Consider the following 26,119-nt stretch of genomic DNA (forward strand, 5'->3'; position numbering starts at 1 on the left):
GAGCACCAATGCATGTACAAGACCCGATCGGCTCATTTTACTTTCACTCTGTGTGATAATGATCGTCATTGCACAGAAAGAAAGAAAAACACAGCCTCGGGTGCTGAGGAAGCTCTTCCCCAGCTCTCGAGGCTTAAATAGTAAACCGAAATCACCAGAGGCATTTCCTGCCTGAGGTGCGAACCAGTAAGAAACCAGGTTACAGTGTTTTGTTTTTACTCGTGTAGTCTCTCATAAATCCCTATTACTGGACTTTCTGTATTTCATGAACTTTGTGTTTTTTTCTTCTTACAGTTACACCTTTGGCATTCATAATTTTCATAAACTCAATGAGTACTTGCAGGCCAGATGCACTCTGCTAGCAACGTTTACAGTTACTTTAGAAACTCTGAAAATACAGAGGCATCGAGCATGACTTTTTTACGCCAATGACTAACTCAAAAGACAGAGCGCGCAGGTGTTCAGAGTGCAAAGCAGGGCTGAGAAATTAACGTCAAAAGGTGTACGGAGAAAGCAGTGTCAATAAAACTGGGGATCTGTCAATCCAAACAATTTGGAGAAGCAGGGTATTCACGCTCAGGTCTGTAAGAAAAGCATAAATAAGTGAGACCAGTTGTCACATGGATGACAGTCACCTCTGATGTGCACTCACGTGGAAGCGATGCAGGAAAGCGTCAGGCCACAGCACCTTCCTGGCCGTGCCAATAAGACCCAGTTTTCCAATTAACGGCACTGCGATGGAAGTGGTGAACCAGTAGCGCGTCAGCCGGGGGATGCTGTGGAACCAATCCCGATGTCCGACATGACGGCAAGCTGAGCGGGCACCGCTACAGCTCCTCAGCTGGGAAGGAGCGGCTTCTCCTCCAGGACATCCACCCGATACTGTCTCCAACTGGTACCAGCGGGCACAGCCCGCATTTGCACAGCTTCCCTGACGTGCCCACTCAAAATTCGACAACCTCACACCATTTCCGGGTTATAGATTCAGGAAAAATGGGGGAGCACGTATCTTCCTCGAGTTGTTGCATCACGTTTGATACCGTATAGCCTAATATTGGTTTGATGACTTATGAATGGCTTCACAGGAAAAGATGCGCACGAAAGGCACTTAAAACAAATGAACCGCCGTGATGTGCTGAAAGGGAGCTAGATGAAGATGGATGCAAGCAGATTGCAGCCAGTGAAAGTGAAAGCAACGCAGCGAGCAAAAGAGACGCTGTGCATGTGCACAATCTCCAGTCCGGGCAGGCGCGGCAAACATTAGACAGGGAGGGAACAAACATGCCTCCCTTGCAATCAAAAGCGAGCATTTTTGACAAGCACCAATAAAAAGCATGGGTGGAGCTTACACCCCGCTTCCGAAGCAAAACCAACGACAATAGATCTCGCAAGTGTGCTACGCATGTGCTGCAATGATAGGCGAGACCTAAAAAGCAATGTTTACAAGGCATGGCGGCGCTTGGCCGTGTGTTTCTTTACTTGTAACATTGTTTACATGAGACTACAGTGCTCTGTCCCACATTTCTTTCTTTAAGAAATTGATTAGACTGACAGAGAAAGTAAGGAATCCTAATTGTGTTTTGTTCTACTTTGAGTGGCTGTGCAGGGCCCGCGCTTTTCAATTTCTGGAAACATCTTTAAGTTCTTTGCACTGATAGTGACTTTCCCTGAGGATCTAAAGTATTAAAGAAATATTTACCTGAACATTGGAGACCTCGAAACACGGGGAGAATTCCAGTCGCTTGGTTGTAGTGCAGTTCTTCTTTATAAAAAAAACAGAAAGGAAAAACAGTAAATAATTACTCATCGTGGGCAAGATAGTTGTCTAAAACAGTGCTTGATCGTTTGTCAAGGTTTCAGGACTGAAGCAGTCAAAGACAATTGGGTGGTACACATCATATTCACAAGGTTACATGCTAGAGTATTTCTGGTGCCCCCAAATTCAGATGAATTTTTAGACACCTTCTAAATAATTAAGTCAAGAAAAGAGCTCTGCGGGAAACCTTTTTGGCCTTGATATAGAAAAAGGCAATTACATGTCAGTGGGTCTGCAGGATGCTTACCTACTTTTTCTCATTGTCAAATCTTGTCAGAAGTTTGTGACATTTGAAGTAAGGGAGAGAAAGAAGCAGTTTCAAGTGGTACTAATTGGCCTCACAGCTTCGCCTAAAGTGTTTATGAAGGCGTTAGCTATAGCAATAGCTTTATTATAACGGAGAACATCTAATTCATCCTTATTTGGACATGCTTTCTTATTGTAGCACAATCCAGAACCCAAAGGAAGAGAAATCTCTTGGAGAATCATCAAGATTCTGAAGCCTTTTGAATTCATAATAATTTTCAGAAATCAAAGATTCATCTGTCCCAGAAACTGTAGTACTTTGGAGTTGTTTATAGGCAGACAAAGGAATACCATGTCTTCTGATGCACAGAAGGAAAAGACTGATGCTGAGGTTGAATCTTTTCTTGAGGAGGGATGATGCATCAGGAAGGGAATGACTACATGGTCAAGGGAACATGATGAGTAATCTGTGTTGTCGGATACTCTGTGAACAGTTTTTTATTTAGACCATACTCTTTAATACAACAGCTTTTTTTCTTGTAGGTGGTCTGTTTGCGTTCCATGGGCCCATCTACATATGGGCCACTAGTTCTTCATGTTCTTCAGTTTTAGAGCCAGTAATTCATAATTACAAATATTGCATCCATGTAACCGAGAAAATCATGAGTAAAATGGGCTGGCGGTTCCAATTAGAGACTCTGAGCAAAGGGGCTCCTTTGGTTCCTCCTATGGTGAAAACTTTGACTACGAATGCAAGCACCTTGATATGTGGGGTAGCTTTGGAGTCATTACTCGGGGCATTAGGCTGTGGAGGAAAAATGTCAGTCTTTTAACTGATGGGAGGTGATAGCGGCATGTAAAGTAATGCAAGGTGTTCGAGGACAACATTGCCAACTCAGCGCTAGTGGTTAGGACAATGTAATAACATTGTCTTATATAAATTGACAATTTGGAACAAGGTGACAAACATTGAATTGTCTGAGGAAAAGGACGGTATTGTGGCCAGAAAACCTGTTTTGTCAATCAGAGCAGCTCATGTGAGGGGGAGAGACAATTTGAGTATGGATGTTAGCAGTATTTTCCCTTCATCACAGAATCTCAAAATAACTATTCAAGTATTCGAGGAGTTTTGCAGAAAAATTGGGACACCAGAGATTGATCTCTTTGCAGATGGTCACAGTTCTGTTCTTCCAAACTTTTACTCCAGGTTACAGGACATTCTGGCAGCGGTGATACATGCTTTACTGATCAGGGGCTCAGGGTGATGTTGTATGCTTTTTCTCCGATATCTCTGATACCTTGCCTCATAGCCAAAGTTTAAAGGGAAGAGGCAGAGTTAAATCTAGTTTGCTCATTCAGGCCATGCAGGCAATTATTTCCATTGTTGAAAAAAATGTTAACACAGGATGTGTGGTTTTGTCCAGTATATGAGTGTATGGTGCTGCCAGTTCAACCAAAGTTGACTGCAGCGTCTAAGGCTAGCGGTTCTGAAGTTTAGAGGGAGGCGCTGGTGAAATTAGGATTTCACTGCCAGTCTCATTGTCTGTCCGAGCAGGGAGTAGTCCTTACTTAAAAAAGGTGTAAGATTATTCCGGATTATCTTTTCATACATGGTGCCAAACCAGTCTGTTCTAGAGATTGGGAGAGGGAATCTGGGGCTGCCGATCTACGGGCGCCATCTTTCTTGGGGGACTAGTTGTTTCCCTTGCACGACTCCCACGTGTACGGCCATTTAAGATGGATAGTCAATTAGCGCGCAGCGATGGCGCGCAGCGGGAGCGCGCCGGAGGTGCGCCAGAGGTAAGCCCGTTTGCGCCCATTCGCGCACAGGATGTGCCGGGTGCCGGAAATGCTGCCTCTTCGTCTCGAGCTGCTCTTACTTATTCCCGTGATGAACTTATAAGCCTGAACTCCGGCACTATTCCCAGTCGCCAGCCTTATATCATCAGTAGGCATCAAGAATCCTTGTCCTGTGGCTTGCTGAATGTGAGATCTCTCAGCAAGCATTTTGAAGAAATTGCGCTACTCATTGAGTTTCATGAGTTAGACGTACTCTTCATGACAGAGACTTGGACTAGAGCGAATAGCACGGTGGAATTGGGTTTAGCTTGCCCTCCTGGCTATAAAATCAGACACAATCCTCGGGTGCGGGCCTGAGGAGGAGGAGTTGGGCTGATTTTCAGGGAGACACTATATCTTTCCCTGCTCGATATTAAGGCAATCCCAGGTTGTGAACTGCTGGGTTTCTCCCTAAATGGTCAGGGAGGTGTTTTACATACTGGGCTGCTGTGCTATAGACCCCCGGCCAGCGCTCTGCCTGCTGTGACTGAGCTTATTGATCTTATTCATGATTTATCTAACTCCTACACAAGGTTTATGGTGTTTGGGGATTTTAATCTGTGGCTGGATGGACCGACTGACTCAGCTTTCAAAGAGTTGGTCCAGGCCTGCCGTAACATCCAGCTGCAGCAGCTAGTACTCTCTCAGACCCATTTAAAGGGTCACGTCTTAGATTTGATCTTTGCAGACGTATGCCAAGTGACCATACGGAATATCCCACCCCAGTGTTGGACGGATCATGCGCTCGTCCATTTTTCTCTCTCACTTTCTGCTGCCTCAGCGAAGAAAGGCAGTTTAGGAGCCACTAAGGTGGGTAGACAATGGTCTACACTCCTTAAACAGTCAACTCTGCCTACTCTGCTTCTGGATGGCTTCACCTTGGGAGATAGTGTGGATGTGAGCTATGAGACCCTCAGCCAGCGAATTTTGGCCTCATTGGACTCGCTGCGAAAAACTAGAGTTAGGACCAAACACGCCATGCCATGGTTCTCAAGGGAACTTCTTCAGCTTAAACTCCAGTGCAAACGGGCTGAGCGTGCCTGGAGAAAGCAGTACCTTGAATCAGATAGAGCTCTTTTTAAACAGGCATTGGCGATCTATAAAGCCCAGATTAGACGTGCCAAGGCCAGATTCTTAGAGGAATCGTTATTGTCAGCCGCGAACAAATCTCAGGCCCTATTCAAGATCGTCAAAGATTTGGCGCGTCCTGCCTGCATTGCAAATGATATTCCTGCCTCTCAATCTTTGTGACTCGTTGGCACAGGCCTTTGAGGACAAGATTGCTACCATCCTGAGCAATCTTGCTACACCGTCAGGCTCTGACTCTCAGTCCTTGCCTAATCTCACGTCGACTTCTATCACGGAGAGAGATGCTAGACTAGTCCGGCTAAACAGCTTTCCCCTGCCGTCCTTTGAGGATTTCTGTGCACTGGCTAACGGTGTCTCTTCGGGCTCGCCTTTTGATCCACTACCACATAAATTTTGGAAACTGTTCCGTGAAGAGCTTTTTCCCCCACTTTTTTCCATCTGTTGTCAGTCCCTCAGGTCTGCATGGGTACCGGATTGCTGGAAGCTGGCGGTGGTCTCTCCACTCCTGAAGAAGGAAACTTTGGATCCCACCTGCCCAGCAAACTATAGGCCTATTTCTTTACTTCCATTTCCAATGAAAATTCTGGAGAAATTGGCCACAAAACATCTTTCCAGCTTCTTAGAGACCAATGCTTGCTTTGACGTGGCTCAATTCGGTTTTAGACCAGCCCATGGGACGGAGTCAGCATTGGTGACGGTTCTGGATGATCTTCGGACACGTGCCGACCAAGGTCGAGCAGCCTTTTTAGTGCTGCTCGACATGTCGGCTGCGTTCGACACGGTCAGCCACACGATCCTGATCAGGAGACTGGAGGAAGTGGGGGTGTCTGGCGTGGCCCTTGACTTGTTGGTGTCTTACCTTGGTAATAGGCACCAGGTGGTGGCCCTGCCACCCTTTAAATCTAACATCAGAAGGGTTGGGCAGGGCGTGCCTCAGGGGTCGGCCATCAGCCCGATTTTATTCAATCTTTACCTCCGCCCCCTGATCAAGCTGATAAAATCTTTCGGCATGGCAGTCACCAATTACGCTGACGACACCCAACTTATCTTCTCGTTTGAGGGAAAGGAGGCTGTGTCACAAGAGATCTTTCACCTTTGCATGACTACTACGGCGGAATGGTTGAGCCACAACTCCTTGCAATTCAACAGCTCCAAAACCGAGGTGTTGCACTGTTCAATGGATCGCACCCCTAGACCTCTTCCACAGGATTTTTGGCCTCCTTCTTTTCAGGGCACTAGTCCACCGGCTGAATCCGTTCAGAACCTGGGGGTGATGTTCGGTTCCAACCTGCAGCTGGACGTGTCCGTGAATAAAACGGTGGCCACCTGTATGGCACTGCTTCGTACGCTGCGGAAGATTCTACCCCTGCTTCCTGTGCAGGTCAGGCCAGAGGTAGTGCGGAGCATCATCTTAAGTAGGTTGGACTACTGTAACGCACTACTTCTGGGGGCGCCTACGACCTTGGTGGGAAAACTGCAGCGTGTACAGAACTTTGCTGCCAAACGCGCCGACGTTCTGACTCATCTGCTATGGCACTTAGGGATCTTCACTGGTTGCCAGTCCTTCAGCGGATTGACTTTAAAGCCCTTTGTTTGGTATTTAGGGCCCTTCATGGACAGGGTCCGTCTCCACTGCAGGACCTGTTCTCCTGGTACACCCCGTCCAGATCTCTCCGCTCGGCCTCAGCTTGCCTGGTAGTAGTTCCCAAAATTCTGAGGACCCGGATGGGAGGTCGGTCCTTCAGGTTCACCGCAGCGAGACTGTGGAACTCTCTACCGCTGTACTTGAGAAGTATGGGAGATCTCCCTTCTTTCAAGAAAGCTCTAAAAACACACCTCTTTCCTAGAACAATGTAAGCTGGGCAGTAGCTGGAAACATCGTGTATGGATTACAAAAGTCTAAAGCGCCAGGATACCCGTTGGGTGACAGCCATTGCGCTATACAAGTATGCCAATACATACATACATACATTGACCACCAAACACTATTTTACAATTTCAAGAGGGTTTGGATTTGGCCTCTATAAAGCAACGGTGAGGAGACAGTGGGCAGCTAGTAAAGCATTTCACAGAACATGGGGAACCTTGGTTGTGGTAGAAAATTGGGTGTCAGAAGTGTTCAAAGGATTAGGGTCTTTGAGATGCAGAAAACGGAATCTTGGGAGTTGCAGTAGGTGTTGACATCTTTAAAGAATACCCATTTGAACCCTTAGAGTACAAATGATGAAAAAAGAATGCCTTTGAAAGTTTTCTTTTTGGTTGCCATCACTACTTCAGAGTGTTTAGGTGAGTTAAATGCTTTAATGTGTTTATTACCATACTTAAAAATATTTGAAGAGGCACGACGAGCATCCCCGGACCTGCTCCCAATTGTACTGATGCAGGGTAGGGGGTTAATAATGGCCTGCCATATGTAGTACGTCATACTGCAAGTATATGGCAACAGTATGTGGAAAAGGTGCTGAGACATGTGCCGTTCCATAGGGAACTCCCATTATGGATACCAGCTCCTCTAAGGGCTATGAGTGCACATATGTCCTTTCAGGCGTGGAAAGATGGGGGCTGTGATGTCCTTCCGGACCTTTACCCGAACAAAACGTTTCTGTCAGGCGAACATTCTCGCAACAGTTTCATACTAGAACAGGGTCACTATCTACACTACATGGTCATACTGGAGAGTGCTAGAATAACTTGGCCCGAACAACCCAATATACCACAACCGACCCACGGACTAGACATATTACTCACATGTGGATCCGGGCACAGGTTGATATCGCTCCTATACAAAGCCATGAGGTTAGACTCGACTGGGCAAGAGCAGCGCGGGAGGGGGAGCTAAACGCACAAATTGATGACCTGGACGGCCATTAGCACGCTTACGCACACAGTTTCCTGTAACGCACGGTTCAAGCTGATCCACTACAACTTCTTACACCGCACCTACCTTACACCACTGAGGCGTATATCTCAGAGCCACACTGATACGTTCCCCAAGTGCAACGCAGAGAGGGTGGACTTCCTACATTTGGCTTGGGCATGTCCTGGGCTGCAGCAGTTCTGGCCTGAGTTGTGGCGAAGGTGCACGAAAGCACAGCCCTCCACTTACTAGAGGAGCCACTGCAGTGCCTACTGGGCCATGTACGAAGACTCAGGAAGCGGAAAATGGTGTACAAACTGCTGCAGCTGATGATGGTTCTAGCTAGGCGTAGAATTGTCATTACCTGGATGGGACAGAGAGGCCCAGACATAACAGGGTGGCTTGGGGATATGCGAGTGTGGGCATTAGCAGAAGAAGCTCATATAAAATTATACTGTAGAGATGATAAGCTGCAGTTGGAACTAGCGGAGTGGCGGGAACTGTGCAACTCTGCCCTTAACTCCCATACTCCCGAGAACGACCAGCATGAGTCTGAGTTGGACAAGGGTGGACCGAGTGGAGCGGATAAGGGGTCTGAGTGGATAAGTGGTCCGGAGAATAGTCTATATGTACAGAACAGCTTTGCGACTCCCCCCAACTACATATACCTATTGTAATGTTTTTATCTTTCCTCATTGTCTCTTGAAATTTTGTAACTGGGAGACTGTTGGCTTCAAGGTACCTGCTAATGTGCATACGGTTATTGTATTTTAATGACTGCTGCATTGTTTGTTTGTTAAAAACCCAAAAATAAACAGTTAAAAAAATAAATATATATATATATATATATATATATATATATATATATATATATATTTGAAGAGAAGACGGTGATTCAATTAAATCTAAGCTATGTCTTGAAATTAAACACAAGTTTTCATAGAGATCAAGAGACAGTCTTGCCAGTGTTGAAATCTGATGAAATGTTAAAACAAGGATGTTAATGTGTCTACATTGCATGTGGCGAATGGTGAAAATGTTTTGTGTGTTAATTTTGGGAGGAGGGGAGGTGGTCTTATTCCATGGAAAGAGGAGACGTTGCTTTTTTTTGCTTTGGAACGGAAGCAGTTGGTAGGGTTAACTTTACAAAAATGCATTTTGTAAGTAACTGGGACAAGGAGTGCAGAAATAGCATAATAAAGATCAAAAGTATAAACATAACATCAAAGTACATGCACCTCTACTGCTTAGGTAACAGTTTAAGAATTTCAGTGACAAATAGGTATCTAACCCCTATGTCATAAGTATCCAAATGGAGATTATTACAGTGTACCAAATTCAACCAAAAACGTGAAGAAAATGTTCAAAATTTTACAAATAAATTATAATGTTGCCAGAGGAGAGAATGTTGCAATAACCCAGGTGAAAGCATCATCATGAACAGTGAGAATTATGTATTCAGCGTAGTGAAGCACAGAGCAGGAGAATGTTCCACAGCGTAACAAGCATCTGATGATGAATAATAACCGGAACAGAACCAACTCTTGATTCAGAATCCGAAAAACAAACTTCCCCTTTCACACCTCGTGTCACAAACTCTCAAGATGGTCTTTCCTGACCTAGGCTCCTTTGACGTTTCTGATGAGAAGTGGGCAAAGCCTCCTGAAACTCTTGACAATGCTCTTACTCTTCCAAGAACAAAGTATAATAGATAAGTGAAGCTCATAACCCAAGCCACTGGAATAATCCAATTCTACAGCTGTGGCATCTTCTGCATAGTTATGGATTTTCCACAAAATGTATCATCTGCAGCATCTGTGCAGATTTAATCAAAATTAACATTTTATCAGTTTAAGCTTGAAACAAAATTAAGAAAAACGCTGTGGAATACCCATTGAGGAGGTCAACTGGTCATTTTTCAATCGCTGATTGCTTTGTTTGTGCTAAACCGATACTAATGAGGCGAAACCTTTACCCAGACATTATCGGCATATGTAAAAGTGACAAAATAATTATCACTGCTGCAAAATATGCAGCATTTGCTGCATATTTTCTTTTCTTACTGTATAATTTGGTGCTTTCCTGTAGATCACTTCCAGCGGCCCTGCTCATAATCTTACTCTGTTCATCTCCTGGTTTTGAGCATGAAGTTTCAAACAAGGTAGTGCTCATACGGCCAACAGGGATAAATAAGTCTTGCTTTGCTGACATATGTGCCTGGAAATAGCCGTGTTGAAAATGGTTTGAAAGTAGAATAAAGTAATTTCGATGGTATGTATAACTGCAAATAAGGTTTATTTTTTTTATTGAGCTCATCAAAACCATGCATCACCAATAAATGCATCACAAATAACATATAAAGTCACTATTCTTACAGTAAGTAATATCTATCTCCAAATAATTAATGCGATAAGTCATAGCAAACACTAAAGGGTCCAAATACCCATCTCAGTTCCTCAGCTTAGTGTAGGAGAGAAGGGGGTATGTTGTAAAACTTTACAGTCTTCATGGCAGAAAACAACAGTACTGGATATACTTCCACAGTACACTGGATTACGTCAGTCACTTTGACCAAGGAAAGATGAGCTAATAGACAGACCTAAGAAGTATGCATCATTCACAGCGCAACGTAGAAAGGATCTGTAGGCAGAATCCACAGTTACTTCATAGTCAGTGTGGGTAGGCCACCTCGATTTGTGCACCACTCCATTCTCAGAATCTACTACTTTTTTATTGTTTGAGTTTTCTGCCTCCTCAGGAGGGTTGCTCGACTCAAATCCGAGACAGCTGAATCATACAGAACCTGGTTTTGATTATCTCTTCTCTCTAGTTAGGGTCAGACAGCACAAAGGGTATCTGCCTCACTTTAGGTCATCCGCCAAACGAGCTATTTGTAGGTAGCCTGCTGACATTCAAGACTGTGATGCCGCAACAAGACTGTCATCCCAGCACCTCTTGTAGAAGCCTCTGGATAGTACCTGTGGTGCACCAGTATTGTAAGGGAGGAGCTTCTACATTTCCACCATCGACTCTAGGTGTATGAAGTAGGTTGAAATCTCTTTGGTTAAAACGCTCCGTGTCCAGTCTTCTCTTTAAAATCTGATCTACCTGCAACACACCCCTCCAGAGATTCCCTCCCTTCTCAGTCATTGCCAGGCTGCTTTTGATTTCCTCCACAACTTCCACTATTTTGAACTTAATACCCTGGCAGGAGCCTTGCCGGTCTTTTAATACAGCCATCATTACAGACTCGGAGAAAAAATTACCTTGTCAAGCGTAGGAGTCCCAAACTGTTCTTTGTGTGCTCCTCTAAAGTCTGGCCCTCTGGGCCTCTGCATTTGTGGTTTTCTGTGCATAATTGTTGCACTTCAAGTGGATCTCCACCAGGCAAATCATCATCAGTCTCCCACAGTGATCTGTCTGAACTGTGGGCTCCATCACTTGGTATAACAAGTAGTTCCCATTGGCTCCTCCTTGCTGGCCACCGCATACAGCTCTTCCATTTACCACGCAAAAGTGGTGCCTTTCTAGAACTTGATAGGGCACTTCCTTGCAGCAGTCCCTGAATCACGCTGTGTTCCAAGTAAATGCATAGCTTACACAACAGTTATCACCTTCAAAGAAGCTCTTAATGTGCATCCATATCAAGCATACAATAAAATCCTCAAGAGCTATTCACTTCTCCTTGAAAAGACTTAAAAGCCCATCCACACTCTTGTTGTCATAATATGACTGACTAATGACAGCTTAATTTCAGAAAAATATCTCAAAACCCGCAACCCACATACAAACCGATGTCCCACACCAGATCAAAGTTGGTTTAGGGTGCTAGTGGGCCAGTTCAAATAATCTTTATACCCAGCTAACTTGCACATGGGTGCCCCTGGCAGGTAGCCTCCAAGTCTCCACAGTGAGATAAAGTTCAAGTTAAAGCCAGTTAAGGGCGAAACCGGTCTCAGTCTCTAGTCAATCCAGGAGCTTACTGGTGCTGGTATGGGCCTAGCAGCCATCATATGCTCCTGGGAGAGGAGTGTGGATGCAAAACTTCATAGGCTTTGGGTGGGACATCTGAGATGTATGGTCCGGATTGAAATGCAACTTCATATGAGGATATGCTGGGAGCTTCAGCCAACCAGATACTATTGCAAGGTTAAACAAGAAATAGGTCTGTGTACCTTTCGGGCTGAAATGGTATATATGGCACCCATAAAGTCAAGTATCACCTTGGGTGGTTTAGGAGCAGGCTGGCTCACCATGCTCTTTGATAGTCTTGAAACCCGTTGTCACACACTCGGTTCTTGAGTCTTTTCTGGCCTGCTTAACTTTTCCAGAGGGTTGAGGAGAGCCTGTTGGCAACAGGTTAACCTACTCGAAATCCATACGAAAGCAGGGACTTTGCCTAGGTCTTCTCACGTCAAAATGACATCAGAGGGAGGAGCATTTAGGAACCTAACTACCAAAACAGAAAACAACTGGCTGTTATTGACCCAAGTGTTTATTTTGCATTGCAGTGCCATCTGTTATGTCTATGGGGCTGCATCGCAGGCTGAGCAGCATTTATGTCCTCACGCCTTTAAGGAAGGAAAAAGACAACGTGGATGGAAACCTCATTTTATTCACCTACTCTTGTATCCTCCATAGAACACTATTCACATTGCATATGGTTTATCAGCCAAAGGCCTGTAACATGTCATACACACCACGTGGGGAGATGTAAGAAAATTTGTTATAGGGGACTAGCAGGATCTTACTAAGGAAAGGCAAGTCCCTCCAGGAATATCAGCAGAAAGAGTTGTGCCTGATTTACAATCAACTGTGACCAACTCTCCAAATCCGCATTCTCTCCATAGCATGTTATGACTAGCTAGTAGCACACACGATTAGGAAGAAAACCATAGAGTCACTCCCTGCCAATTATAAACTTGCTCTCTGACGGTTACTGTTCTAAAAACATGGAGTACTGCCAATGTACTCAAAGATTGTTGAGTCCACTGAGGGAAGTCACAGTGCAGTCCTTAAAAAGTATGCTTGGTGCCCCAAGTTTTAAATTAAATCGATATTAAGACATCATGTCCCTATATAATAATTAACAAATATTCTTGCCTGAATAAAAGTCTGGTCATTTATTAAGCGGAACCCTGGAACATATGTATTAATGCCACTATAATTGTTTACTTCCAATGTAATATACTACCAATGTAATGATGCTCCTTACAAATGCTGTATCTTTTCCTGTTACCTGATCCATGCTATGGCTGGATTTCATTTAACCAGCTCTACCTCCGCTCAGTAGCTATGGGCCACTAACCCTCTAACTCAGTGATTCTTAACCTGCCGTCCGGGGACCACTTGTGATCCACGAACCTTCCCAGGGAGTCTATGACTGCTTAGAATTTTAAATATCATTAATAAAGTGAAAATAATTAAAGATGCAAAATGTAAAATTAAGCATTTTTACGTGTTCTGTAAACGTGTAAGAATTTGAAATTGGAGGCTAAAATGTAAATTGGTGTCCTCAGATGAATTATGGGAGCAGTGCAAATGCACCAAACTGAATCTAGTATGGACTATTGGTGGCCATAGTTGAATTTAGAAAAACCCTATTACGATTTTTTTTTTTTATTTTTTTTTTTTATAAATAGTTTTTATTGTTGCTGGCATAGAGCATTCACATATCGAAAAACATTTGTCAGCGCAGCCTCAACATTCAGCTGCGTCCAACCATTTATGCAACATTTCCATTTTTTCATTTAACTAATTTGAACATTGCAAACAAAGGGTCACGATATGTTTCCGTTGGCAGAATCAAATTACACCAATTGCGTGAGAGATAGCAGCATAATGCTATAGGCATGGTTTATATCAATCACAAACTTAACATCACTACAGTTCACGAGGCTTGTACATTCCGGCACACTTAACTACACTCCCCCTCCCGCCACTTTCCCTGCTCATTCCATCTCCTCATCCTCCTCAGCGCTATCAATATCATCATCCTCAGGCAGTGGTTCACAGATCTCCCCCCTGTACACATTCCATGGTGACCATGTCTTATTCCACTTACGTGGGTTGCGCCTCTGTTGGTATACTGCTCTTTCCGTCATCATTAACATATCCATATTTCTGCACCATTGGGCCAGGGTCGGAGTGTTGTGCGCCCCCCAGTTCATTGCAATGTCCCGCTTTGCCAACATCATACCAATGATTACCCATCTCTTTCCATGCTGTGTCAGGTCGGTCTGGTCCCACACATTCAGCAGGCAGACCCTGGGGTTAGGTGTAAACGACGTGTGCAAAGTCTGGCCTACCGTGCGCGCCACACGCCCCCAATAGTGTTGTATACTGGGGCAGGCCCACAATGTATGGAACAATGTACCCTCTTCCCCACAGTTTCTCAGACAATACGGGTGATCTGCCCTATGGATTTTGTGCAGTGTCGTGCGGGTGTAGTAGACCCTGTGTAGTATTTTAAATTGTACCAATCTAAAACGTGAGGATATACCCGCCTCCTTGGGCGATGCCAATGCTGCGTTCCAGTGTGTCTCGTCCAGTTCCCCAATCTCATCCTCCCAGTGTTCCTTCAGTTTCACCAGCGGATCCGGTAGGTTGTTCAGCAGTTTACGGTATGTGAGTGAGGTAGCACTGGCCTCCATGTAGTCTGTAAGGAATCTGTCCTCTAACGGGGCCGAGTCCGGGACCGTCGTACCTGGCTCCAGTACCGCCAGAAGGGCATGCCTAATTTGAACATATCGGTACGTTTCGTTTACTCCCATGTCGTACTGCTCCCTCAGGGCCGCGAAGGAGATCACTCCCTCTCTTGTCCACATATCTCCTACGGTGGAGATCCCAATGTTGTCCCACTGGTCAAACCCTTTACTGCGTCGCAGAGTACCTAGGGCCTTAGCGTCCCACAGCGGTGTGAGTTTGGTAATTACCCCCTCCCATGCTAGTCGTCTTTGAGCTTTATGCCATATAGACACCGTGTGTTTGGTTGGGCCTCTCAACTTTGTCAACAGACCCTTATTATAAAGCGGGGCCAGAAGGGTGTTTAAGCCTAATTGACTCCTATCGGCCAGGAATGCTGGGTCATCCTGTGCTACATGGATCCATTGGTTGATCACCTTAAGGTGCGATGCCCAGTAGTACAATTCAAGGTTTGGGAGCGCTATCCCCCCGCTATACCAGTCTCTAACCAGTTTCGATTGAGCGACCCTGGCCGGCTTATCTCCCCACAGCAGGCCTGACAACTGTGCAGACACCTGGCGGAAAAATGACGGTGGAACCAACGCCGGCGTGTTTTCCAGGACATACAGGAAGCGCGGCAGTGCCATCATTTTGAAGAGCGCTGCCCTACCTAACAGAGTTAAGGGGAGGGTCTTCCAATGGCGCACATCTGCCTTCAACCTATCTAGCAGTGGCTGAAGGTTAAGGTCACGAAAGGTCGTCTGTTCTCGCGTGATTCGAATCCCCAGATATTTAAAGGAGAAAGGTTCTACCTGCAACGGGCAGTCCGGGGTCAGGGGTGGTGGAGTGCCACTGATCAAGTAAAGTACCGATTTTGCCCAGTTAATTTTATAACCCGACGCCGTGCCATGTCTCTCACATAGGGCCAGCAGGACCGGGATACCATTTGCAAGGTCCGTGAGGTAGATTAACATGTCGTCGGCGTACAGGGAGACTCTATCCTCCCAGTCACCTCCCCAGTGTATGCCTTTCAGCAGCCGAGTGGTCCTGATAACCGTCGCCAAGGGTTCCAACACTAAGGCGAACAGCAGCGGCGAGAGCGGGCATCCTTGCCTCGTGCCTCTCGCCAGTGGGAACTCCCTCGAGATGTGACCATTGGCCGTCACCCGTGCTACGGGGTCTGTGTACAGTAGCCTAACCCATGATATGAATTTCGCCCCTATACCCAAATGCTCCAGAACCGCGAAGAGATATCGCCATTCTACCATGTCGAATGCCATTTTGGCATCCAACGACAACACCGCCGCCTGTTCCCTCAACAGTCGGCGAAGGTTCAGCGCCGTGCTCCGGTGTGGCATAAAGCCCGACTGGTCCGGATGAATTAGGTGCGCCAGATGAGGCAGCAGCCTAGTGGCCAACAGTTTCGCCAAAATTTTACTTTCGGCGTTAAGGAGGGAGATTGGGCGGTACGATCCGCATTCATCAGGGGGTTTTCCGGGCTTTGGTATTGCGATTATAGTAGCCGTACGCTGGTCGTGCGGCAGCTGCCCCCGTTCCAGACAATCCTCGTACATTTGGAGTAAAGGCGTCGACAGCGTTTCCGCCATGGCCTTGTACAATTCTATCGGTACACCGTTAGGGCCAAGCGCCTTCCCTGGGTGTAACGCCGCGATAGCTGCCTGTATCTCCTCAGCCGTCAGTTCTGCGTCCAACTCGTCCCGGCTATTCTGCGGTAGAGTACGAGTAGGCACTCCAGCGAGAGACCCCTCTGCCGTCTCCCGGGAGACCTCGAAATCAGGGAAGTATACTAAATGGAAATGGTCCGCCAGTATGTCCACTATTTGAGACGGCCCTGTCTGCACCACGCCCTCTGGGTCTTTCAATTGTACTATGGCCCTCTGCCCTCCCCGCTTCTTTTCTAACCAGGCCAACAGTTTACCCGCCTTTTCACCGACGTCGTACACCCTGTGTGTTGTCGTTGCCATATTATCCATCACCCTGCGGCGCACATGTGCTGTGTGACGTTGCTGGCACAGCGGGAGCGCGTGTTGTGTTTCCTCGGTCGGGTCCCTCTCGTGGTCTCGTGTGGCCCTTTCGAGTAGTCCCTCTAAATCCAACAGCTCCTGACGCTGCGTGTGTTTATGGTGGGCTATAGCTGAGATGGCTTGCCCGTGCAGAACCGTCTTGTAGGCTTCCCACACGGTGGTAGGGGAATCCACTGACCCTATGTTTTCGGTGAAATAAGACCTCGTGCCCCTCTTTAATGCCTTGGCTACTGTCGGTTCCCTAAGGTATCCTGGGTAGATCGGGTAGATACGTTTGCGTGTCTGTGTATGATTGGAAAGAGTCAGCGTCAGCGGGGAATGATCTGAAACCCCTCGTGGACGGATTTGGGCTTCGGCAACAGTGAGGAGGCCCCCCCCAGTGTGAGGAGGTAGTCAATTCTCGAGAGGCTGTCATGGACCGCCGAGTAGTATGTGTATTGTCGGTCGTCTGGGTGGGACCGCCTCCATATGTCTACCAACCCCTGTGCTTCCATGAAGTCGTGCAGTCGGGAGGGCCCCGGTGTTAGTGTGCGCACAGGGAAGCGATCCATAGAGTTATGTGCCACCGCATTGAAGTCGCCCCCTATAATGAGATCCCCTTCCGGTAGGTCCAATAAGAATTTTCCCAGCTCTGGGAGGGCGGTGGCTTGCAGTGCCGGTGGTATATACACCGAGACTATGTTAAGTGGCTTTCCCTCCCACTGCCCATGTGTCGCCGCGAAGCGCCCCTGTGTGTCGATCCTAGTGGAGTGGGTTATGAACCTAGAAGATCGGTGCATTAGTATCCCCGTGCCCCGGGACCCCTTCGTAAATTCAGAGTGAACAATCATACTGTACCCTTTCCGATCTAGGGCCCGTGTCGCTGCGCCCGTTAGATGCGTTTCTTGCAGTAGGACCAGAGCGGGGTTCAGTCTCTTTATGCCTTGCAGCACTAGCCCCCTTTTTATTTTGTCACCCATATTACGATTTTTTTTGAGTTAAATAAAATAGTTAATCATTTGTATATTTGTGGATTTGTTTGATAAATAGTTGTTTCTGCAGTTTTGTATATTGGTTTGAGGGTCAAATAATTGAAATTGCTTAAGTCGCGGTCCCTGGCTTTCATCAATGACTTAGTGGGGGGGTCCCTGGATCTCAATAATGATTCAGTAAGGGTCCCCAGACTCCAGAATTATTAAATGGGTTTCATTGAAGTAAAAAGGTTGAGAACCACTGCTCTAACTCACTAAGTAATATCGAAACAAGCAGACTAATAGGAGCACACACAAACCTATGTTTAAGGGGTCACCCACTTATCCGTAGTCAAATAACAAACCGCAAGTAGAATCTTTGATTCTTTATGCACCTTCTGTCCAAGATGGGAAAGCCACAGACTACAGTAATCTCTAGCCTGAGGACAGCGCACCCATGACTTAAAAATGCAATCTCAGCTTTCATTTCATATATCCCCCCCCCTCTATTCAACCCCCCCCCTGGTCTTGACTGTTCACTTAACATTCTGGCTCGAATTGCATTTATAGTCCTTAGAAAAGTCTGACCAGCAAGCACCAGTTTTCTAGCTGTCCATGTAGGGAGCTCCACAGTTGGACTTATCAGCTAATCACAGCCAGCCAGAACATTATATATGACTACTGTGTATGTCTCTGCATCATGCTGAATCACTCAGACCTACTGTACCAACATCTATATCCTATCTTCATCAAACATCATTCCCATACAATAAAAATCATATTGCATGCGATGTACTTACTGCACCTTGATCAACTTATACTCTAAACTCGCTTCAAGGATGCTAATGTCAGTACTTTGAAAGTATTGTACTTTAGGGTTTGGGGAAGTTGAAGTGATGAGAAAATCATATACCCAAGCGTCGACGCCTTCAAACACAGAAGCTGTTGGCAGTGGTGCCCAGGCTTGTATCAGTACGACCCTGGGATGTGACAGACAGCAGCACCAGCAATATGGGCAGAAACCACTCAAGTGGATGGGTGAAGGAGGAGTAGGTGCACATGCGATGATATCCTGACAACTTTCCCCTAAAACACACCCCCACCTGTCACTGGTAGCCACAATTTGAACATAAATGCACTACTCAGAAATTTCAGAGGAATAATTGTCCAGTAATTTGTGTTGTAGGAATTAGCAGTCATTAATAGTAATGCAGTGGGTCAGGCATTGACAAAAACCAAGAGGCCGCATAAAGGCCTACTAAACATAATCTTCATCAGAGAAACCTCAGTCATTGCAAAACGTACCTGTTGGCAGGTTGGTCCTTTTATATGTCATCTTCTGATTTGCTAGTAAGTGCAGGCATAGCCAGTTCTCCCTGTAAAGTTACTATTCCAGATTATGATCTGAAAGTTTTCATCAATAGGCACTATTTTGGATCATAGTCCGAGTTCAAGGCACACCGGACTCTTTATTTTATTTTTTATGTACCCCTCTCTCAGTGAGTGCTCCCTTTGTGTGTGATGAACTTCACTGCCGAAGGAGACTTAAAGATGCTGTCCCCAAGAATGTGCAAATATGCCCTCTAAGAGTATGTGCAAAGTACCCCCATTGCTGTTTGCAGGGAGTTGAATTTTGGAGCTGGGCAGTAGTAACATCTATTATTTTGGTAAGTTTTAAACTTTGAGATGTCTGTGGTTTGGTACAAGTTAAAGCACTATTTATCTAGAATTAGACTCTGTTCCCTCTGTAATGTTCCAGTTGTCTGTAAAACAAAATTGTTGAAAAAGTAGGCAAAAGCAACACTGTTTTTGGCAAATCTTTCTCACAAAAAGTAATTTGGCTTTTATCTGTATTGTTTATAGGATTTCCCAGTGAGTGGCAGCTGCTGACAGCTATTTCCATAGCCATGCTGCTTAATCCAGTCATCTCCAAGCTAGCAGGCAAACGGGTGGTGTTGGCCAGTGGATCTCCCCGGCGGCAAGACATCCTTACCAATGTGGTAAATAAAGATCACAACCTCACTCTATTGAGGTCTTAAAAAGAGTATTTGGCTGGATTCAATCGAATGTATGCACACAAATGTATTTTAGTGCTACGGGACAGCAAAAGACACTTCTCCTAAATGAGAGTTGAGTTATAAGTGAGGGAAGTCCAACCCATTTCACCCCAAAAATAGAACATTATAAGGCAAATTATGTGGCTTGTAAGCATATCACTGTAGGCTGTTTGGGCTCAGAGAAAATACCCACAATACCCGATGCGCACACAAGGCTATTGCAGCTATTCATGTTGGAAAAAATCCTAGACTGGAAAAATGCTTTCGACAAATTTCTTGAAATGTGGACTCCATTTCTCTAATATGCTTGTAAAAGAGCCTAATAAGTTAAGAGCTGCCATTGGCATCTGTGATTTGCAGGTGTAATCCAGCTTAATGTATCATCCTACAGAGGTTGAGTAGCATTACCTTGCTTAATAACACCGGTTTACAGTACATGGAAATCACGGAAGGGCATTATGAAAAGCAGTATGAAAAAAAAATGATATTATGTCACAGTTAATATCCCGCCACGCATGCCCCAAAGGTCTGAGAGTCCGGTGCCTTTATCCTGAGTGGTGAGTCCCCAAACGCCAGGGCTACTTCAGTAATACACCATCCTAGAGGCAGCAGATCTTAACTCTAATTGATGGAGGAGGATAGGTAACTGGAAGCTGGGACACCTGAGGAAAGGGAGAGCTTGTTAACAGGAGCCTGTTCTTTGTTGATCCTAAAAATGTATGCATAAAAGCAATTAGGGTTAAATATGTTTTCTTGAAAACAAGGACTGGTGGAGGATAGACGTAAGCAACAGTCAGGAATATACTAGTAACTATTGAAACCGCTAATCACATTAAAAGACCCCAGCTAGTTTTGAATTTACCAATAACCTAAATGAAGCTCAACAATGAAGATGCCCAACAGCTATGGTAGGAAAAGCTGGGCTCGGAGAGATACAGATCTGCATGGATAACATAATTATTGCCTGAAGTTCACGCCTGACAACCCCAATCCTGTACCATAGAGGAGATACTACAATGATAGATTACGATCGGCATCTAACCCATCTCCAAGGCAGAATGAAAAAAGATATCATTTCTCTTTAAAAGTCACTTTTAGTTGTATAGGAAAACCACTGATGCTTCAAAATACCTGGCTAGCAGCTTCTTCTAGACTGCCAGCCATTCTTTCTTCCTGGCTAGATTGTTGATGCACACCTATGGAAAGAGAAGACTGTTTTTCTCATGCACAATCGATTTCACTGTAAATTGCCACTCTCAACATTTTTTCCACAAATGTCAACAGAGGCTAAGACGATAATCATGTTTCTTTCCAATTTGGTGTGGTCCTTTTACCCTTTCACGTGATGAGAATATGACCTTCTAACCACCTAATGGCCGTCTCGTCTTGGGAGCACAATGAAGTCCTTTACTGTCATCTCCATTGCTGAGACGAGGGAGTCTGCGTTAAGCATTACTAAGACTCCAATGAACCCTGAGCTGGCCTACCTTTCTTCAATTGTCCAGCATCTCACATCGTTCCTCCAGATTCAGCATACTGACGACTGCACAGTCCTGGAATTCTACCTTCTTTTCAAGGCACCCTTGGTCCCTTCTCACTGGGTCTCAAGCCAACATATGACATTTGTCAAAATTGATAACACTTGCCCAGTTGTCAAAGCAAAGTATGCTAATGCCTCCTTTTTGCTAGCTTTCTGCATGGATAGTATTTATAGTTTAAAAAAGCTTTTCTCCACTGTAGGTCAGTCATAATATTCAAGGTCTTCTTCCTCAATCTTCTGTCCTTTGCCCTCTGTGGCTGCGTGTGGTTCTAAAAAGCATATTTCTTCTTTCTGTTACCTTCCATGATGCTCTGCTGAGTCACCATGGTCCACAAAAATGACATTGTGTATGGCCCACATGCAAGGGCTCTCTATATAAAATTTCCACTGTGTCAGTGCACATCCATCCACATGATCCATAAACAGAGCAAGAGGTTCAGGACCGGGTCAAGACCGAAACACGTGTCCATTGTCAGAGGTGGGATCTTTGCTTGTAACCTATATTCACAATCTTCTCTTGTCTGCTGTCCCACTCTTCTGATGGCACATGAATGTCCTTCCCGCTGTCCAGAGATAACTGAACATTTACATAATTGTTAAATTGGAGGCTAAACCTTTTCTTTTGACTGGGAAATCTAAAGCTTAAAGTCCCGATAAAAACAAACACTTAAGAGAGAATGAAAAACGCAGTTGGACGATGCATCCTATTAGCTTTTGGATTCATAATCTATGTATGTATGATAGTCTGCTTTGCTGTCAAGATCAGGCTATGAGACTGATCTGTGTTTATTACAAGAGTAGCACGTTGCTAGTGGTGCTTCAACCTGTGAATTCTCTAATGGCAAAAAGTAATACACATTGGAGGAGTGACAAACCGGGGAATGTGGAAAAAAAAAGAACAAACAACAAGATCTGGTCTGCACATTTTTAAAATGAACCAAAACCTTCATTAACTAATGACCGTTTCCTTCTAGCATCCAACATTGTTAATTCATATAATAAGCAGTTGGAGAGTCCCAATCGTTAGTCTAGCTGGAAGAAATTATTAAACATCTAAAAAAGAGATTAAAAAATCTGAGCTGTGTACTTCAGTTTTTCTCTTGCCTGCTTTATGCAATTCAGTCTAGTGAACCTAATAGCCACTAACATCTCTGTCTATTTGTGCTTGTGTAATTAACCTCCAGGTTGCTAGAAAACACTTAATTATTTTGGTTTTCTCAGATCATTTAACTTCATACCCTCACTCTTTCTGTCCAGATATAGTTCTCAAATATCGGATGGAAGTAAGTGAAACTCTCACTTTTTCTCTTGCTGTCAGTAAGTATCAAATGTTAAGGTGTAGGTATAGCTTTTCTATAAAAATATAGTATTTTTAGGAACTAAACGTGCCATCAATGTGGTACCAAGCTTATGAGTAGACATTGACGATGTGATTTTAAATTGCTACAAACACCTCCTCTTATACTGTCCTCATGGAAGAAAATTCATTTTAGTATGCATGCGTATGAGTCTTGCATGTTAGAGTAACACACGTGTGTCTGTCATTTAAAGCTTTCATCATGGCTTTAAACATGTGTTCTGGTGATTTTCAAAAGTAAAGCTAAAACTGCATTGTTACTTAAACAGCCAATAATTCATAATTGTTTTACAAGCTGCAGTAAAGAAATGTAATAAAATATTCTTGTCTTTGTGAATTGATATTATATAACATAGCTAGAAAGACCTACATTGCCCTCAGGTGTTCTAAAATTAAAGATCTAACAACAGCCTTTTACCGAAAAACAACATCTGATTTTAAGGATCCCCACAATTGGAGAGAAAATGTACCTTTTTAGAACCCTGCTTAATCCCTTCATTGCTATGACATTTTCAATTGCACTGATATTTAAATATTATTGCTTTCCTTATTCCTGGAGCAAAAGTGATTTCACATCATGATTGAGTTTGAAATAAGACAATTTTTTAAATTTTATTTTAAATGTCATTATGATACCGTACAAAAACAATGTTTTATATATGAATTTATATGATCGGTAAAATTAGCATTTCAAAAGTTGCTATCTTAATGTGCTCTCCAAATTTGGATGAAACATTTTATCATCACTTTCATGTCACCATTTTTATAAACTGGTGCCAAATTGATTTTCCTCTTTCACAGATTTTCAAACTGCTTGTACTTGTAAATAATAAACAAAATAGTAGTTGAATCTAGAAAGGAATGCGCTTCCAGAAATTGTGCATAATTGTGAATTTTTTATAGGAATAGTTTGTGCAGATAGCCTACAATTTAATCCATCTAGCCATTTGATAAAATATAAACTATGTTGAATATAAACTTTAAAAATGTTGTGGAAAGTATCTATTACAATGACATTATACCTCCAATGAATATCCAGGAAAGCAATTTTTTGCAGTGTTCTCCTGACTAGTCCTAATATTAAAGGGACACAATTTTTATAGTATGCCTCCATGCTCCAATTAGCAGGATCTCAACTGAGTGAGTGTTAATAATATTTTCCTTTTTATTACATTTACATGATCCTTTTTATTGGTTTTAAAAATGACAACTCACCTGTTTATGTTTCATTTATAGTTTCTTTCACTTCACTTAAATGCCTACAGGCTTTAAAAAGTTACAAACCATATCACTTCAAGTTTGAATTATGTAGTGATAAATTAGGAATATTTCATACCCATTTATACGTATGTGTATTTGTCCCTTAAATAATTATTTTCATTAACAATATTTTATGGTTTACAATTCAGTTTCCTACAGCAGTCTATGTGTAAAGCAAGCCATAAGTTCTCAACCTCTAATCATGGGGAAAATTCAGTGAAAATGCACATAGCTGCACCTAACTCAAAGGAATGTTTTTTGGAAACATAAAGTTGGAAGCCATCTTTGCTTAAATGTACTCACTGTTTCCTCTCACTGTAATATGTGTTTGGATTGAAAGGTACAGGAATTTTGATAATCACAGGCTTTATTTCTTAGAAGCAATTTTAAATGTTACCAAATGTGTTGGTACCTCGTTGAGGATTTAGACAAATCAAGTGACTACGTTTTATATACGAATTAGGGACTCTTACCATATATATTTGTTCCACCTACTGTTAAGGAGCCAGCCTTGTACAGACCTATTTGGAGCATGAATACTATTGAACTGATTACAAATGTATGCAATTAATAAATATAATTTTGCAGTTTTTCATGCCAATTCTCATATGGTATCTATTGTGTCTGGATTTCTTTATGTGAAGCATGTCATATGATCTGATTCCATCAGTTTTACCATGTTGTAGTTAGCAAAATAGAGAAAAGTGATGAAGCTGAAGTGTATAAATTATGCACATCAACAGAGTAATGCCCTTGGCTACATAGCCCTGTATGCGTGAAGTCAGCGATCGTCGTTTATACTAGCAATAAATAGTGTTAACCCTTGCAGGACTGGCCTTTGTGGGTGCGCTAATTTCAGGCATATATGTGAGAACTTGCTACTATCCCTAAATAACCGTATACTTTAATCAATGTCAAATCAGTTGTATCAATTTGCAAACAGAGGTCAGGGTTATGTTCGTCAAAAATCATAATTTAAAATTTCTAGATAGTCTGCATTGACGGAGATATATACTTCTGTCATAGATTGCCTAATCAATGTAGGTTCTTTCAAATAGTTAAACATTTGAGTCAACTTTACAACTACATTTGTGGTAAACGTTTTATTGGAGTTGGTAGTAAAGCTAATAGGACAAGGTGATGTAGGGGCCACAAACTTCCTGGTGGCCTTAAAAAAAGTCCTTTCTCTGGATCAGCTTATCAAGTTCATCTGTCTGGTCTTGTGACAGTTTACCTACTATGGTGTAAGTGTCACCGCTGTGTTCCTAACCTCGTTCATCTTGTGCCATTTAATAAAACCTTTGAAATGGAGGCACTTTCTCCTTACCCAGTCAGTCAAACAAGCTTTATTCGACATAGTCATAAAAGCATTAGAGATAAAAAAAGTATTATATAAAATAGAATTCGCATTTACACAGAACATTAAAACAAGAAATTCATTACAGTAATAATTAAAAATCATCAGGTTAAGATACATCAAGTATTCAGGTATAAAGTGCATTTTCAAAAACCTATCCCTTTACATTTTTGCTTCTAATACTCCAGGCCCATCCTAAAAATTTCGCCACAGCTATATATATTACAGGGCTTGGGTTTGTACAGATGATTCTAGTCGCCCCAATTCCACTCCGAGTGCCTTACAATTTAGCCATGGGTCGCAACCAAACTCTGCGCGGGGCAGAGTAAGCCGGACACACAAGGAGTAAGTGGCTAACTGTTTCTTTAGAATCTAGGCAAGATGGACAAGAACTACTTCCGTGTGTTATCAAAAGAGACTAGCTTAAATATGACCAATATTGTTAGGACTCTGATTAGATTTGGCATGGGCACCTCGTTGGTGAGTTCATGAAGCCCTCACCCACCAACCTGGTTGGTGGCATGCTTCATCATCGGGCCCACCCAGTGACACCTAATGTGTCCCGGGTGTGCTGCGACGCCTGATTACAGCGGAGCTGGTATTTTACTGAGAGTGCAGTGTGAGGTGTAAAATTAAGTGTGAGTTAAAACGGCTTGGCGAGGGTCACAGTACCCGAGGGTAAATTACATTTTAATAACTGGGCCCCCGTCAGCGGTTAAAATAAGGCTTGGGGATGTTTAAGGGAGGCGAGTTACTACCTCCTACATCCATCAGTTGGTCGACATGTTTCAGCCAGTGCCTTAAACTAAATCTGGCTTTCCTCAGGACCTTTTTAAAATAGAGTGTAGTGCAGGTTAAAAAGGAGTGTAATCCAGGCTATGTGTTACACTCACTAAGGTGTTTCTCTAAGTGTGAGAGGGGGGATTCCCTTCTCATATATGCGCTTAGATTTTGCAGCCAATGCTCCCAGGAGTGAAGCGGTAAGGGGTTGACCAGCTTTTCTGGTCAGAGCCTGCCTTGTA

The 26,119-nt window shown here is 43.8% G+C and overlaps 1 protein-coding gene across 4 annotated transcripts in view; it reads left to right on the forward strand.

The window, feature by feature from the left end:
• ASMTL (acetylserotonin O-methyltransferase like) overlaps positions 1-26,119 on the forward strand; it is a 221,177-nt gene that overhangs the window by 14,608 nt on the left and 180,450 nt on the right. For all 4 annotated transcript variants that reach the window (XM_078658086.1, XM_078658088.1, XM_078658085.1 and 1 more), the window contains exon 2: positions 19,390-19,526. In XM_078658086.1, coding sequence (XP_078514212.1) covers positions 19,434-19,526 — 93 coding nt within the window. In that variant the 5' untranslated portion in view covers positions 19,390-19,433. The remainder of the gene's footprint in view (positions 1-19,389; positions 19,527-26,119) is intronic.

Source organism: Lissotriton helveticus, chromosome 8, assembly GCF_964261635.1.
Source record: "Lissotriton helveticus chromosome 8, aLisHel1.1, whole genome shotgun sequence".
Classification (NCBI taxonomy): Eukaryota; Metazoa; Chordata; class Amphibia; order Caudata; family Salamandridae; genus Lissotriton; species Lissotriton helveticus.